Here is a 14,672-nt window from a genome sequence, read left to right on the forward strand (position 1 = left end):
AGAATTTCCCATGCCAGTGTGAAATCAGAGGCAAGGAAGCGGGCAGGACACAAAAACAAAGCAGCGACAGGAAATGGGGGGAATTGTTTGTTTTAAAGTTATACCTCACCTTTATCCATTAAAGCATTTTTATGATATTCAAGAGCATTGGTACCTACCTTTTTCCTTTTTATAAAAGCCCTGCCTACCTAGGGATCTCGATCCAAATTTAAAATGCATAAGCCCTTTGAGCCAGTAAACTGCCTACCCCAAAAGCATCCTTTCCTTTTTCCTTGCTAATGGAACCTCAATTTCTATGTCCAAGTAGGCCCCTCTCCAAGCCCCAGGGATGAAGCATGATTAACCTAAGCCAGGTTTCCCATTACCTTTTGCAGATATTTGCTTTCTCAACCACCCTGAGGCAACTTCTGGGAAAGAAGTCATTAAAAGGAGAGTGCCATTTGAGGTAAAGATCTTTTGCCACTGACCTCTACACACATCTTCTTCCTGCAGTGGCATCTAGAGCTGCAGCAACCATCCTGTACCCATGAGGTGAATAGCTCAAGGACAAAAGCCAACACCTTGAGGTTGATGGAGAAGGAAGGAATGAGCCTGGTTGTCGGGGTTATGGTTGAGCTGCTGAGCCAGCCTCACCCTCCAATGTGAGAAAATTAAATGTCTTTATTGGCCAGGCCACCATGAGTTGGGTTTCCTATTACTTGCAGCCCAACAAATTCTTAATTGATACATTAAAGAATTACATTCATTCTTTCATTCATTCAACAAATATTTGCTGAGCGAAAACAAATATTTTTTACCAGGCTCTACTTCAGAAACTGGACTTCTACTACTAAAAATTTACCCAGATTTACCTGAAAATATAGGCCAAGATATATATGTACAAGGATATTAATGTCCAACAAGGCCAGTCATGGTAGCTCACACCTGTAATCCCAGTGCTTTGGGAGGCCAAGGTGGGAGGATCACTTGAGGCCAGGAATTCGAGACCAGCCTGAGCAACACAGCAAGACCCCATCCTTACAAAAAACTTTTTAAATTAGCCAGGCATGATGGTACATGTCTATAGTCCCAAATACTGGGAAGCCTGAGGTGGGAGGATTGTTTGAGCCCAGAAGTTCAAGGCTGCAGTGAGCTATGATTGCGTCACTATACTTCATCCTGGGTGACAGAGTGAGTGAGACTCCGTCCATAAAAAAATTTTTTTTAATAAAAATAAAAAAATTTAAATATCCAACAAGAAATGAGTAGTAAAATAAATTATCCCTTTCACAGAATTATATTAAAAGAGTATTTATGTAAAAGGAACAGGATTGATAAAATTTTTAAATAAATAATAAAAGAATATATGTAATAACATGAAAAACCTCCAAGATATAGAATATAATCCGTTTTATGTACACAAAAAATAAATTTTAAAAATTGCCTTTGTCCCAAGAACCTAGGGATGTCCCTTCCCTACATAAAGATACCTGGAAGAGACAAATTGCTTGTCTTAGAGCCAAGGGCAGGCCCTCAAGGAAAAAGGTCCAAGGTGGGAACATTCCAGCAACCAACTCCTGTTCCACTCCCAACCCACATTCTCCAATAAAAGAAGGAAGTTCAGCAGGCCCAGAAAGAAGGACTGACTCCCACCCCTGCCCCGGGGCTTGAGAAAGACATCTACGGCAAATCACCCGAGAAAGAATGGGTTACCCATCCTTCCTATATACAACCCTACAGCCCCACTCAGACCTCCTAGCTGTCCTGTCTCACCCAAGCCCTCAAACAGTACAGACCAGAGAGTCAGCACCAGCTTTTATTGGGGAAGAGAAGCACCACACACCCGCTGCCCAATCCCAAGGCTGTTTTCTATGTCGCAGGCACCAGCAGGAGAAAAAGCAGAGCAGAAAGGGTCGTGAGTGCTCCTGAGAGTGTCACAAGCCCCAGGATGTCACCCTCTCTTGGTCGCCAGGACAGGCCCCCTGGAGTTACCAAAGAAGCTCCGGACAAATCAGTACAGCTAGGGCACTGGGAACTCTGCAAGCAGAAGAAATACCAAGTCAACTGTGCCCTCCTTGCTCCAGCTACTCAACATGCGTTCTTTCCCCTCCACCCTAGAGAAGCTTGCCATATATTGCTCTCAAAAGCCTTAAATGGCTCCCTTCTTCCTAGACAATACAATCCAAATAGGCATTGAAGACTTTTATTCAGTTGTCAACCTTGTATTTCCTGTTATAAAAAACAGGAGATATGTCTTTTTCTTTACTCACTCTCCCCTGATCTCCCACTCCCTAAACATGTCACATACATTCCCATCCTCTGTGCTCTTGCTAACAATCACCAGATTACCTGTCTGGCACATTCTCTGTGCTATCTTCACTTTGACACATCTGCCTAGCCTTTAGGGATCAAATCCCATCTCTATCAGAAAGACTTTCCCAGGGAGCCACACCCACCCTGAACTTCTGTAAGCCCATACTGTTTGTATGAGGGTTCTGATCTCTGACATTGAATCTTTCTCTCCAAATAGACTCTTCTTGACCTTCAAAAGTCCTCTTCCCAGCACCTAAGCCAGTGCTTTGCACATAGCAGTTAGTAACAATGGGCTATACTCACCTAATTCAGAATCAGACCTGATGGTCCAGTTGGGGTTCATGGTCAGTTTGGGTGGCGGGACTGGCGAGACACAGAAGCGGCCACAGCCTGCCTTGCAACACTTTTCCCCAGCTTGACAGTTCTCATCCACCATGCAGCTGACAATGCACAAGCCAACCAGAACTTTCGGACAATCACCATCCCACCCTGCAGGAAAAACAGGCACTGGTATAGGGACAGGATGTCGGTTCCACTTTCTCCAAGTTCCCATCCAGAACATCTAGAACTTAGACACAAAGCCTCCAGGTGAATCAAGCCCTGACCCTAACTAGACCTTAGCCAAACTGGATGGAAAACCATGAAGCTGGAGGATCTGAGAATCTGTAGGGACCCAAGAGACCCCTAAGCCTAGAGTTTTCAAATAGTGTCCCAAAGGGAGTTCACTAGAGGTAACTCAGGGATTAATAGCCCTGCAGGTTTAGGGATGGAGCTGGGTGGGGTGCAGAATGGGCAAGGCTCCCAGACCACCACTCTCTCCCCCTATGCTTAGGCTTCACGGTGTCACTTCCTCAGGCAGGTCTTCTCTGCCACCCCGGATGAGCTTGGTGCCCCTGCCTTGTGCACCTGTGCCACCCTGCATGCCTCCTCTCATCAAACTTTATCATAATTCATTATTTCATGGTCTATCTTCCCTGATAGGCTGAAGTTATATAAGGACAAGAGTCTGTCCCGACCACCTTGAGCATTGCCTTGGAATCTAAAAGGGGATTAAGATAACATTTGGCTCAATAATTCTTCAGTGGAGTTCCATAGTGCCTGGCACAAAAGTAGCATTCAAAAATATATTTTTTTAATTAAAGAACCAAAGGAATCAGAACAGGAATGCTTTTATCTGTTACATATATGCTGCTTCCAACTAAGATTTCATTTAGGGTAGGGGGAAAGCTTTGTGCTAAAAAACTAGGTCTGAAAACTAGTGATCTTGGGCAACTCCTTCATTTTACAAATGAAGAGACTTGGGCTCAACAAGAGGGACTTGTTTATTCAAGATCACAGAGCAAATCTGCAGCAGAATCAAGAGCAGAAGCCACGTTGCTTGTTGTCCAGCCTAGGGGCCTTTCCTGCTGCCCCACGCTGCCTTCCTCCTGCATTTTTCCATGCCAATGTGGGCCCCTTGGCCCTAGTGGGAGGGGTTGCTCTGGGTTGAGGGACTAGAGGAATAGGGAGGATGAGAATTCTGGCCCCTCCCAGGAAGGGAAAGAGAAGGCGCCATGGGTGGTTCCCTGATGGGACTCAGGAAGTGCTGGAGGACTTCATCCCACAAGAGCAAACATACCTCCCTTAATGTCTCCACGGCAGATGTGGCCACAGCCGGTGCTGCAGCATTTATGCCCCTGAGGACAGGACGTGTCCCCATCACACAGCTCCTCACACGGAAGGGGATCAGCAGGACATTCACCACCAAACGCTGCCATAGAATCAAAGCATTAGAGCCCAGAAGTGCACCAGAATATGAAATACATTTTTTCATTGTGTCCCATGTGTATGTTAAGATATATATATTTTTTTATTTATTCATATTTTTTTGAGACAGAGTCTCGCTCTGTTGCCCTGGCTAGAGTGCCGTGGCGTCAGCCTAGCTCACAGCAACTTCAAACTCCTAGGCTTAAGTAATCCTTCTGTCTCAGCCTCCCGAGTAGCTGGGACTACAGGCATGCGCCACCATGCCCAGCTAATTTTATATATATATATATATATATATATATATATATATATATTTTTTTTTTTTTTTTTTTTTTTTTTTTAGCTGTCCAAATCATTTCTTTCTATTTTTAGTAGAGACCCGGGGCGGGGGGGAGTCTCGCTCTTGCTCAGGCTGGTCTCGAACTCCTGACCTTGAGCTATCCTTCCACCTTGGCCTCCCAGAGTGCTAGGATTATAGGCCTGAGCCACCACACCCAGCCGAGGATTTCTTGTTATGTGAGAAAAACAAACCCCATATAAGTTGATTTTCTGTTGTGTACAGCCAAACACATTCCTGATGTGCCCCTTCATCAGCCCTATGAAGATAATGAGACTCAGAGAAGGATCTTGCCCAGAACTACAGAGTGAGTCAGCGGCAAAGCAGGACAAAACTCAACCTCTTGATCTGTAATGAAGTAGTCTTTCTACCATTCCTATCTCATCCTTAAAACATGCAGGCAGCTGGCCAGGTCCTCAGGAGCAGACACACCCAAAGAAGGCCGCATCCAAACCAGACTAACTCACCATGACTCATTTATCTCAGTGTTTATTTCAAGTTTTTTAAATGGAGAGAAATGTGACAGGCAATTAAGCGTTTTGTAGAAAACCACAGCAGTACTGGCCCAGTGCCTCTGAGCAGGAACAGGTAAGTGTAATTGCACACAGCTGGCTCCAGGAAGTCTGCCATGATGGAAAAAGCACGTGTTGGACTCCAAGGAGAACATGCGCAGCTAAACAACCGAAGTGTAATAACCCTGCACCCTGGGATTTTCCTGAGCAGCCCCTATTTTAAATATCCTGTGCTATTGTGAGATCACATCAAAACCATGTGTCTTGATTTTTGATTCAGAAAATCTGATCACCGTAACCACCAGATGCATCTCCCTGCTTCTCCCCACCTGTTTGACAAACATTGCAATCCATTTAACAAAGAACAAAAGCCTTCTAGCCCAGAGTTGAGAAGGCTGGGCACAAAAATCGCCCTGATGGAGAAATCCAATGACATAAATTTCTCATGGAGTTACACCATGTACCCTAGAAAGTGGGGACCTAGAGCAGCACCATATTCCCCAGATTGCACCATTCTGCGGAGCTTGTCCCTGAAGTAACCAATGCCAGGAGCACTGTGCTGCTCTCTGCCCTCATCCCTAGGACCAGGCATAGAGACCTCACTCCTATTCTCTTCCAGGTCAGACTTCCTTGAAGTCCCTGAGGTTTCACCAAATTTCAGAAGCAGTGAAGGTACTCTCTGGGGACAGGCTGAGGCCTTGAAGGTTGGAGCACATTCCTTTTGATGGGTGCCCAGTGCAGCCACCCAGTCCAATACCATGTCTTATGCTTGAATCGCTGCTAAACAATCCCCTTCTCTCAGCTCGAACATCTGGAATTAATGGGTCCTCATTACCTTCAAGCCAGATTATGCCATCCTTATACTTAAGTTAGACAGCCTTCATACTCCATTATACTCACCTGAAATCTGGTTCTGTAGAAGTTCTATCCAATGGTCCTTTTCTTATCCCCAGAGACCTTGCAACAACCTGACTCATGCCACCCCTTTAGCCAGGATCCTCTATCTTTCACTGTCTTGGCTTTGCCTGGCTAAGAAAGCTCAGCTTCTCATAAGGCATGGCTCCCAATCACCTCACAATTACCTTACCAGGAACCAGGATGAGAACTAGGAATGGTAGCCAGAATGGAGATGGCCATCCCACCCTCCATCTGTACCCATCCCCAAACCTCAAGCTGTCACCAAACAGAGAAGCTGAAGCCCAGGGAATACACACAGTCTTTCCTGTTGCCTCAGCTCCAACCTTCCACTATATCTGAGAGAAGGATACCAGTTCCTGGCAGAAAGTGAAATTTCCGGAGTTCTTAAACCAAGAAGGGCCCTCTGAGCTATCAAATCTGCTCCCCTTCTCTTGCAAATGGACAGACAGACATCCAGGAAGAGAGAGGGCTTGGTCCAAGGTCAACAGTAGCAGAACAGAATCCCAAACCCCCAGCTCCAACACGAGGTCTTATGCTCTTCAAACCACATTATGACCCCCTACACTCCAGCAAGGATCACCCAAACACAAACCAAGCACCACTGGGACTCACTCAGCTCAGTTCTGCCAAAAGAGAAGACCCAGTGGTACAGTTTTAGGGGCAAGTTATAAACCAGTGTGTCAAGGATCCCCAAGATCACTCCCAGGTTTGGTGGTTCATCAGGAGGACTCCCAGGACTCGGCATATAGTCATACTCATGGCTGTGATTTATTACAGCAAAAGATACAAAGCAAAATCATCAAGGGGAAAAGTCCAGAGGAAACCAGGTTCAGGTTTTCCAGAGTCTTCCCCCAGGGGAGTCACACAGGATGCACTTAATTCTTCTACCAAAGAATTGTGAAATGTGTGAAGTTTTGTCTACCAGGAAAGCTCATTAGCGACTCAGTGTGCAGCTTTTTTATTTAGGGATGGTCACTTAAGTACCCTCTGCCTAGCACATACCAAGATTCCAGGCTTTCAGAATGGAAAGCATGTGGTCTGTTTGAACACAGTTTAGGCACACTGAGCCACTCTTATCAGTTAGGGTAGTAGGAACACTCCCAAAATCCAAGTTCCCAGAAGCCAGCCCAGGGCCAATCTTGCCAGCAGGCCTTTCTAAGAATAGCAGATTCAGGCCTTCTATGTTAACTCTTTTCTGTACAACCAGCAGGGAGGTTTCAGAAAAAGGTCAGTCATACACACAGGGAACACATACCATCAAGCTAGACAAAAGATAGAGTGCATATGTTGTAATAAGCAAAACAGAGGGTCACAGGGGATCTGGAGTGGTCAAGTTTCATACAGTAGGGAGACAGCAGGGGGTGCTAAAAAGACAAATATTAGGCCAGAATCTATCTGCACTCCAAAGCCTCTTCCTCCCAGGCTATCCCACTCTAAAGAGTACCACCATCACCCAAGTGCTCAAGTTGAACAACTGGCACCATTTTTTCTTAATTGTTTTCTTTAGAGACAGGTTCTTGTTCCATTGCCCAGGCTGGAATGTAGTAGCACAATCACAGCTCACTACAGCCTCAAGCTCCTGGGCTCAAGCGATCCTCCTGCCTCAGCCTCCCAAGTAGCTAGGACTGCAAGCATGCACCAGCACTCCTGGCTGATTTTTTTAGAGACAACGTCTCACTATGTTGCCCAGGCTGGTCTTGAACTCCTAGCCTCAGGCAATCTCTGGCCACAGCCTCCCAAAGCACTGGGCGTATAGGCATGAGCCACTATGCCCAGCCAGTGGCACCATACTTGATACCCCCTCTCCCTCAATTCCTATGGCCACTTACTTCTTCACCCAGTCCCATCAATTCTACCTTCACAAGGAGTTCAAGCCTCCCATTTTCCTATGTCTGGATTGTCTCTACCCTGGTCTAAGCCCTGGTCATCTCACCTAGCCTGCCATAATGGCCTCCTACCTGGTCTTCCATCATCTACACTTGCCCCCATCTATTGTTCACACACTAGTAGAGTGGTCTTTTTAAAATGAAAACTGGACACAGCCTCTCCTAATTTTAGACCCCCTTAAAAGCTTCCTATTTCACTTAGAATAAAGCCAAAGAGAGAAGCCCTGATGACCCCCACCCAAAGTCTGGGCCCTGCCTGCCTCTCTAACCTCAAACAAAAGCACCCTCCTTCTCTTTTCACTTCTGTAAAAGCAGTAAGCTCTTCCTGTTCTCATGGCCTTTGCCCTTGCAGTTCTCTCTTCATTGCTCTCCACCCAACAGCCAGCTCCTTCTCATTCTCCAAGTTAAAATGACATAGCCTCTGTATTTCTCTTTTAATTTCCTTCATAGCACTCACCCCAATTTGTGATGATTATTTATTTGTTTATTTGATTATTTCCTGTCTCTCACATCACAAGCGTGCATACCCTGTGGGAGCTCCATGAGGACAAGGACCAGGACTGCCTTGCCCACCACTGGATACCCATGTGCCAGGTAGGGTAGACACACAATGTATACTGAATATGTGAGTAAGTGAGCGAGTGAGTGAGTAAATGGACAGGTCAGACTTCAGATAAGTGGGAAGGGAACCTGAACAGAGAGGTGCTGGGCAGAACTATATGAGCTGTTGAGCATTATTTGGCAGGTTTAGTGCAGACTTTTTAAATGCATTTCTTCTAAACTGTATCATTACTCTACGAGGTAAATATCCTTATCCCCATTTTACAGATGACAAAAGCAAGGTTCAGAGAGAAGGGACTTGCTCAAGGCCATATAGCAAGCAAGCAGAAGAGACAGGATTCTGACCTATGTTCAGACCAGAACAGTTGCCTCATGAGAGCAGGTCCCAGTGCCTGCCCTGTGCCCTTAGGCAATCTCACTGCCCGGCCACCTTGCCAAACAGACTAGCTCTGGTTATAGCAAACCTCTGACAGTGTCAGAGCTTAAGGAAAGCAGGAATTTTTCATAGTCCAGAAAGGAGAGCTTTGGGTGAATGGCCCAGCCCTTCCCTAGGACTGGACTTGTAGAAAAGTAGTTACCTACCGACACAGCTTCCAATGTCGCCTCCCACCAGGGAAGGAATCCCACTCAGCCAGCAGGACCAGAGACATCTGCAGGAGATCGCTATTCTATCCTGCCTGTCTAGCCCCAAGGGAAAAGGATGCTCCATCTGGGCTGGCCAGTGGCCAATGCAGCCCACAAAGGTACCGCACCTGGGTGCCAGCCTTGCCCTCAGCCCCCGCAATTCAGCCATCAGCTTCAAACACTGGGAAGATTGTACCACGCCCTACAAGCCAGCAGTGAGTGACCCGCCTGAGACAGATCCCCAGGCTTTGGCTCCAGAGCTGGGCCTCGAGGGTCCCAGCAAGGAGTACAACCTTCCATTCTCTCTTACAGGCAGGCTGCCCAAGACAGTTGCCTATGCCCGGCACAGGCAGACCCAGTGGGTGCTGGGAAGGGGCCTGCTACCTGAGGAGCTTTAGTTGTAAGGAAAGAGGTTGTCACATGTCATGGAGTTTCAGGGTCTCAAGAGGAATTGATCAAAGAAAACTAACCTGGTTCTGGATAAAAGGGGATGGTTAGAAACTGTACTCCTGACCCAGCCCTAAGACCTTAGGAGGCAAAAGGAAGGAAGCCAATGTAACTGAGGGCCAGACACTTTACACATTTTGAATCATCACAACAGCCCTCTGGGGTTTATTTTTCCCATCTTACAGAGAAGGGAACCGAGGCTCAGAGAAGCAGAAGAGACTTGCCGAGGGAACTGCTGGCCAGTAACCAGTGAACCTCAGGCTTGAACCCAGGTCTCTAATAACCCAGACCTAGGCTTTTCCACTCTGATATGCTGCCACATGCACTCAGATGACAGAATCGTTCCAGTTATTTTAGACAACATAAGGGAAGATTATGGACGATTATCCCATAATGGAAGATTATCCCATTTAAGATAGCAGAAAATACCCAGGCATAAGTTTATAGAGAAATATTTTAAAACTATAAAACACCCTCAAATATATCAAATATACTTGAACAATGGGAAAACATAAAGATTCAATAGTATAGTAATGGAAGCTCTTCTTAATTTATATATAACATCATTCTAATAAAATAGACAATGATAATAAAATATATCTCAAAGCACAAATAAGCAAAAGTAGCCATAAAAGTCCTGAAACAAGAGGAGAATAAGAAGAGGCTAGACATAGAAGATACAGCATCAATTTCTAATAACTTTTAGGGGTCTCTCAATGGAATGAGGAAGGAGGCAAGGACTAGAGCAAAAAGCTCTGTCATTTCTACCTCCAAGTTCTCAACTGTGTCACATTTCTCCATCCCCACTGCCACCTCCCCAGTCTCACTCATCTCCATCCTCAGCTGGCTTCATTCTCCCCTTCCCATCTGTACTCTAACCGTACCAGCTTCCTTTCAGTTTCTCAAATCTGGCAAGCTCCCTGTCATCTTAAGACACCTGCACGTGTTTCTCTCTTCCTGGAATGTCTATCAAACCCTTCAATCTGGCTGACTTCAATTCCTCCTCCAGCTTGTAGCTTAAATGTCACCATCCCAGACATGCCGTCCTTGACCACCCAATCTAAAGTGAGTCTCATTATTCCACCTCTCAGTACATTTTAACTTTCCTTTATTGTCCTTATCACAGTTTGAAATTATACATGTACATGCATGTTTGTTAAACTTCTTTCTTCCCCGTTAGACTATGAGCTCCATGAAGGCAGGGATGGGATCTACTTTGTTCACCAAAGTGTACCCAGAACCCATCTCTGTATCTAGCAAATAGCAAATATTTAATAAATATTTATTGAGGAAATGAATGTATAAATGGAGAATTAGGTCATTGGAACTCTGCAAGAGGGAGGAGTCCCTTCAAACACCTCTCTACCAGAACCAGAATAAAACAGACTCCATCTCCAACAGGAGATGGCCATCCTGTGTGTGTACAGAGGGGACACAAAGTGTCAGAAGCAAGTGAGTAGGGAAATGTGTGCTGCCTTCCACAGGTATCAAGATTCTATTTCTCTATCTCTGCAGATTTTCAGGCTAAGACGTTAACAGAGAATATGGAAACTGACAATGGGAATTGGGAATTACCCATAGCCTTCAAACTTGCCTACAAATAAGGATATGCTGAGATTGCCCTTGTGGCACCCTCCTCCGCCTGCCTCAGTGACATAGCACAAATCATCATGACTTGGGTGTCCTTTGCATGTTTCTTTTTAAAAGTTCTCAGAATATAGCAGGCACTTAATTATTGTTTTTTCAAAGTAAAGTAAAACCAACAATAAGATGATGTGTGTGTATTTGAGAAAGAAACAAGCAAGTCAAAAAGACCACGGGGTACAGGGATGGGTTCTTACTCAGCTTCTGTTTAGAGATTGAGACTACACAACTCTTATTGCAGCCAAACATGCAGCATTTCTTTACACCCGGACATGTCTCATCAGTGATGCACCTTTCAAAACAGGATTGTTTCTGAACTACCCTGGGACAATCTCCTTTCCTCCCTGTAGCAAAAAGGGAGATAGCCACAGAAAGGAGATAACAGTGCCCAGTGACACTGAAAGGCATAGCAGAGAGGGAAAACAGGAAGGAAGGCCTGAGCTTCATTTAAGCCTGTCAACTCTGGTGCCAAAGCAAAGAGACAGTAACAACAATAATAATAGCCAACATTTACTGATGTTTACTTTGTGCCAGGAACATATCATTTGATCATCATAATTATCCCCAAATTACAGTTGAGGAAACTGAGGCTAAAAACTTAAGATTTAAAAAGAGCTGTTTAAGGCCTATTGAAGGCTTAAAAAGGTCTGCCTGGCTCTAGGATCTACCACTCTTAATCACTATCTTACATAGGCTGCCCTTCACAACTCTGCCATCCAGCCTTCACAGGAACTGAGTCCAAACTAAAAGACAATCAGTTGTGTGTTCTTTCCTGATAGAAGGCAAAGAACTGGGGGCACTGGATGATTAGAGAAGGGACCCCAAAAGGGGAAAGAAGATGTGCTATAGGCAAACAAGATTTCAAGACCCAACCTAGGAGGTAGGAAGCTCTCTGGTTTTATGTATCCCAGAGGCAAGGTCAGAGAGTACATTAGGATTTTGCCCCTCATGCCAACATACCCTTAGGAATGTCTCCTCGAAAAACCTGGCCACAGCCTGTGGTGCAGCACTTCTGCCCAGCTGGACATGATGCATCACCCTGGCACAGCTCTTTGCATGAGTACTTATCAGAAGGGCATTCTCTCTCTTTCACTGCAAAAGATAGCACGTGATCTTGGGGTGGCTGGCCAAGCCTCAAGAAATGGGGAATGGAAGCCAAATGTACTCCAAGGACCTTCGGCCCCTCCAAACATTCCTATCCAAAATATCTCTACACCCACCTTCCCCTCCTACCACACAACTACTAACACACATCTACACTACTAAAGAACTAGCCCTTCTGCAGATAGAGAGAGAAAGGTTAGGGTAATCCTATTCTTATTTAAGCAGCTCTAGGGAAAATCTAGAACCTCTAGTAAACCCAGCAGGAAGTCCTATCTCCTTGTCCAGGAAGGTAAAGAAGGACCTACCCTGGCTGTCCTGAGACTCTATTCATCCAGTCTCATCCTACAGAGATGATCATCTCCACAAACAAGCTACCTCGCTCTGGGAGAAGGCAGGGGATGACTTCTCCTTTAGTCACTTTCTGTTACTGTTAGCCAGTGATCCCCAATGACAGCTCACCATGTTCTCCTGCCGTTGCCCAGGATGCCAGGGACCCAAGAGCAAGAAGTGCCTTCAGAAGGGAGAGGCAGCTTAACATCATGATGATGCTGAGAACTGAGATGAGAGTTCAGGTCAGGCCAGAGGTATACACCTTGCCCAGTGTATCAACCAAGGAAAGGGCAGGACGGGGGATTGCCCTAAACCCAGTCCCAAAGTCTCCCCTTCCACAATATTCCCCAAGAATGTCTTCTCCTAACAACAAGAGTGATTGGCTGCTGGTATGTGGGAAAATTCCTAGCACTACCAAAGGGCACACGTGATGGGTGATCAAATTCTGTAATGGAATATACACAACACTCCTGGACAATCTGAGGAACCTGAGGAACCTGTTCGGTAGCTGGGAAAATGGGGGAATGGCCATTGGATAAAGGATCAAAAAGAGCCCTAAAGGGTGTTGGAAGGATATAGCTGCAGCCAAAATGATAGAGGGAAGGACTAGAGACATGTTTTAAGAAGAAAATAGCCAATAAAATAACAAAAGCATAATAACATTGTGGCTCCTGTTCGTCCTAGCAACCTAGAAAAGACAGAATGGAACAGACCACTTACAAACTATCAAAAAAAAAAAACTCCAGAAAAGCAATATTTGAGTTTGTTCAAAACTAATACAAATGCACCAAAAACCTACATCTTGGTGCCTCTAGCCCACACAGGCCATTCTTGGAATGGCTAGTTGGCAGAACCCAAGAGAACAGTTGCTGTGACTCAAATAGTCTTGCCCATATACATGCTCTTTATTTTTTTTTCTGTTTCTTATTTTTATCTTTCCTGTTCATGCCTTTAGTCAGCCGTGATACGTAATGGTGTCCATTGGCACTGCCTAGCCTTGTGGAGTTAAAAAGCAGGGGATATTCAAGGCAAAACGTAAAAACCTCCTTTATAGCCAGAGTTTGGTGCCAAGAAGTTGCCGTTACTGTTATAAGGCTGATGTTGGAGAATGGAGATGATTAACGTTTGCTGATGACCTAATATGTGCTTTATACACATTATTTATTTTAATCCTCACAGTAATCTTGCAGAGGTAAGAAAACTGATTCAGAGGGGCTAAAAAAAATGTCATAAGTGGCAGCCACTGGAATTTCGTAATAGTAAGGACAGATGGTAATGTTTAAGAGTTTACTGGTGCCACCATTTTAAGCACTTTACATGAATTAACTCACTTAATCCTCACTGCAATCCTATAAGTTATATGCTATTATCACTATTTTACAACTGGGGAAACTGAGGCACAGAAAGTTTATGAAACATGTGTTACACAGCTAGTAAGTGGTTGAACAAAGGCAAGCAGTCCGTTTCCACAGCCAATGGTCTTAACCACCATACCATACCATACCAGATTTGAATCCAGATCTTTCTAATTGCAAGACTCATGCACTTTCTGCCACTCCATATTGTGACCTGGTAAAAGTAACGTTCTCTACCACCCACAAATGGATCCAGTTCTATTCAGGGATGTCTTACCTCCGAGACAGAGCTAAGGGGACCGCTGGGGAACTCCACGGCTGTCTGAAGGCATCAGAATGAAGGCTGGATCTTGGCTGGTGGACTTTCCCAGCCCGAGGGAGCTGAGCCTCTCTCCCCAGACGGGTGAGTCTCGGAGGAGCTGGGGGGTGCAGGGGCTGCACATCATTCTGATGCCTTCAGACACAAGAGGCAGCCCCTGGGATCAAAGCCTGGAGAGACCTGGAGGATCAGTGTTTGGGATGGCACGAACCAGACCGCCCCGCCTTGTTGGGTTTCCCAATCCTGGCATTAGGCTCGCTCCAATTCCAGGAGCTGAGTGCCCGGCATATTAAAATCTAGAGTTTTCAAAGACTGAACTACTGGTGCTGCTGTACAAAACGCTCCCCTCTGCTCCCCAACCCCAGCCTGGGGAAACCTGCTCCCCTGCTCCTACCCCACACTTACGCACCGGCCTTGGTCCAGCCGGGAACGGCCCTTGACTGAACCGCCACTCAACACCCACACCACACTGAGGCACAGCCCTTGTGGGAGGATCCGACCACCTCCACACAGGGCGGACCCGGCCGGAGGCGGCGGTTCGGTTCCCATGGTAACTCCACAGCTCCCCCCGCGTCGTGCTTCCGGGCCGGCAGGCGG

General features: G+C 45.8%; 1 protein-coding gene across 1 annotated transcript; it reads right to left on the reverse strand.

Moving 5' to 3' along the window:
* Window positions 1–1,782: 1,782 nt before the first annotated feature.
* Window positions 1,783–14,656, reverse strand: WFDC3 (WAP four-disulfide core domain 3). Its single transcript, XM_045528084.1, has 7 exons — window positions 14,485–14,656; window positions 12,531–12,626; window positions 11,928–12,059; window positions 11,165–11,311; window positions 3,911–4,042; window positions 2,596–2,781; window positions 1,783–2,016 (listed from the first exon to the last, which is right to left on the reverse strand). The coding sequence occupies exons 2-7, from the start codon at window positions 12,610–12,612 to the stop codon at window positions 2,000–2,002; spliced, it is 696 nt and encodes a 231-aa protein (XP_045384040.1). The 5' UTR covers window positions 12,613–12,626; window positions 14,485–14,656; the 3' UTR covers window positions 1,783–1,999.
* Between the last annotated feature and the right edge of the window lie 16 nt (window positions 14,657–14,672).

This window comes from Lemur catta, chromosome 17, assembly GCF_020740605.2.
Source record: "Lemur catta isolate mLemCat1 chromosome 17, mLemCat1.pri, whole genome shotgun sequence".
In the NCBI taxonomy this organism is placed as follows: Eukaryota; Metazoa; Chordata; class Mammalia; order Primates; family Lemuridae; genus Lemur; species Lemur catta.

Bases quoted from the DNA above. Each gene is read 5' to 3' on its own strand.
- WFDC3 (XM_045528084.1), bottom strand. From the start codon at position 12,612: ATGATGTTAAGCTGCCTCTCCCTTCTGAAGGCACTTCTTGCTCTTGGG. The intron at 12,060-12,530 runs GTGAGCTGTCAT...TATCTTTTGCAG, and splicing joins GGCAACGGCAGGAGAACATG to TGAAAGAGAGAGAATGCCCT. The intron at 2,782-3,910 runs GTATGTTTGCTC...TTTTTCCTGCAG, and splicing joins CCGTGGAGACATTAAGGGAG to GGTGGGATGGTGATTGTCCG.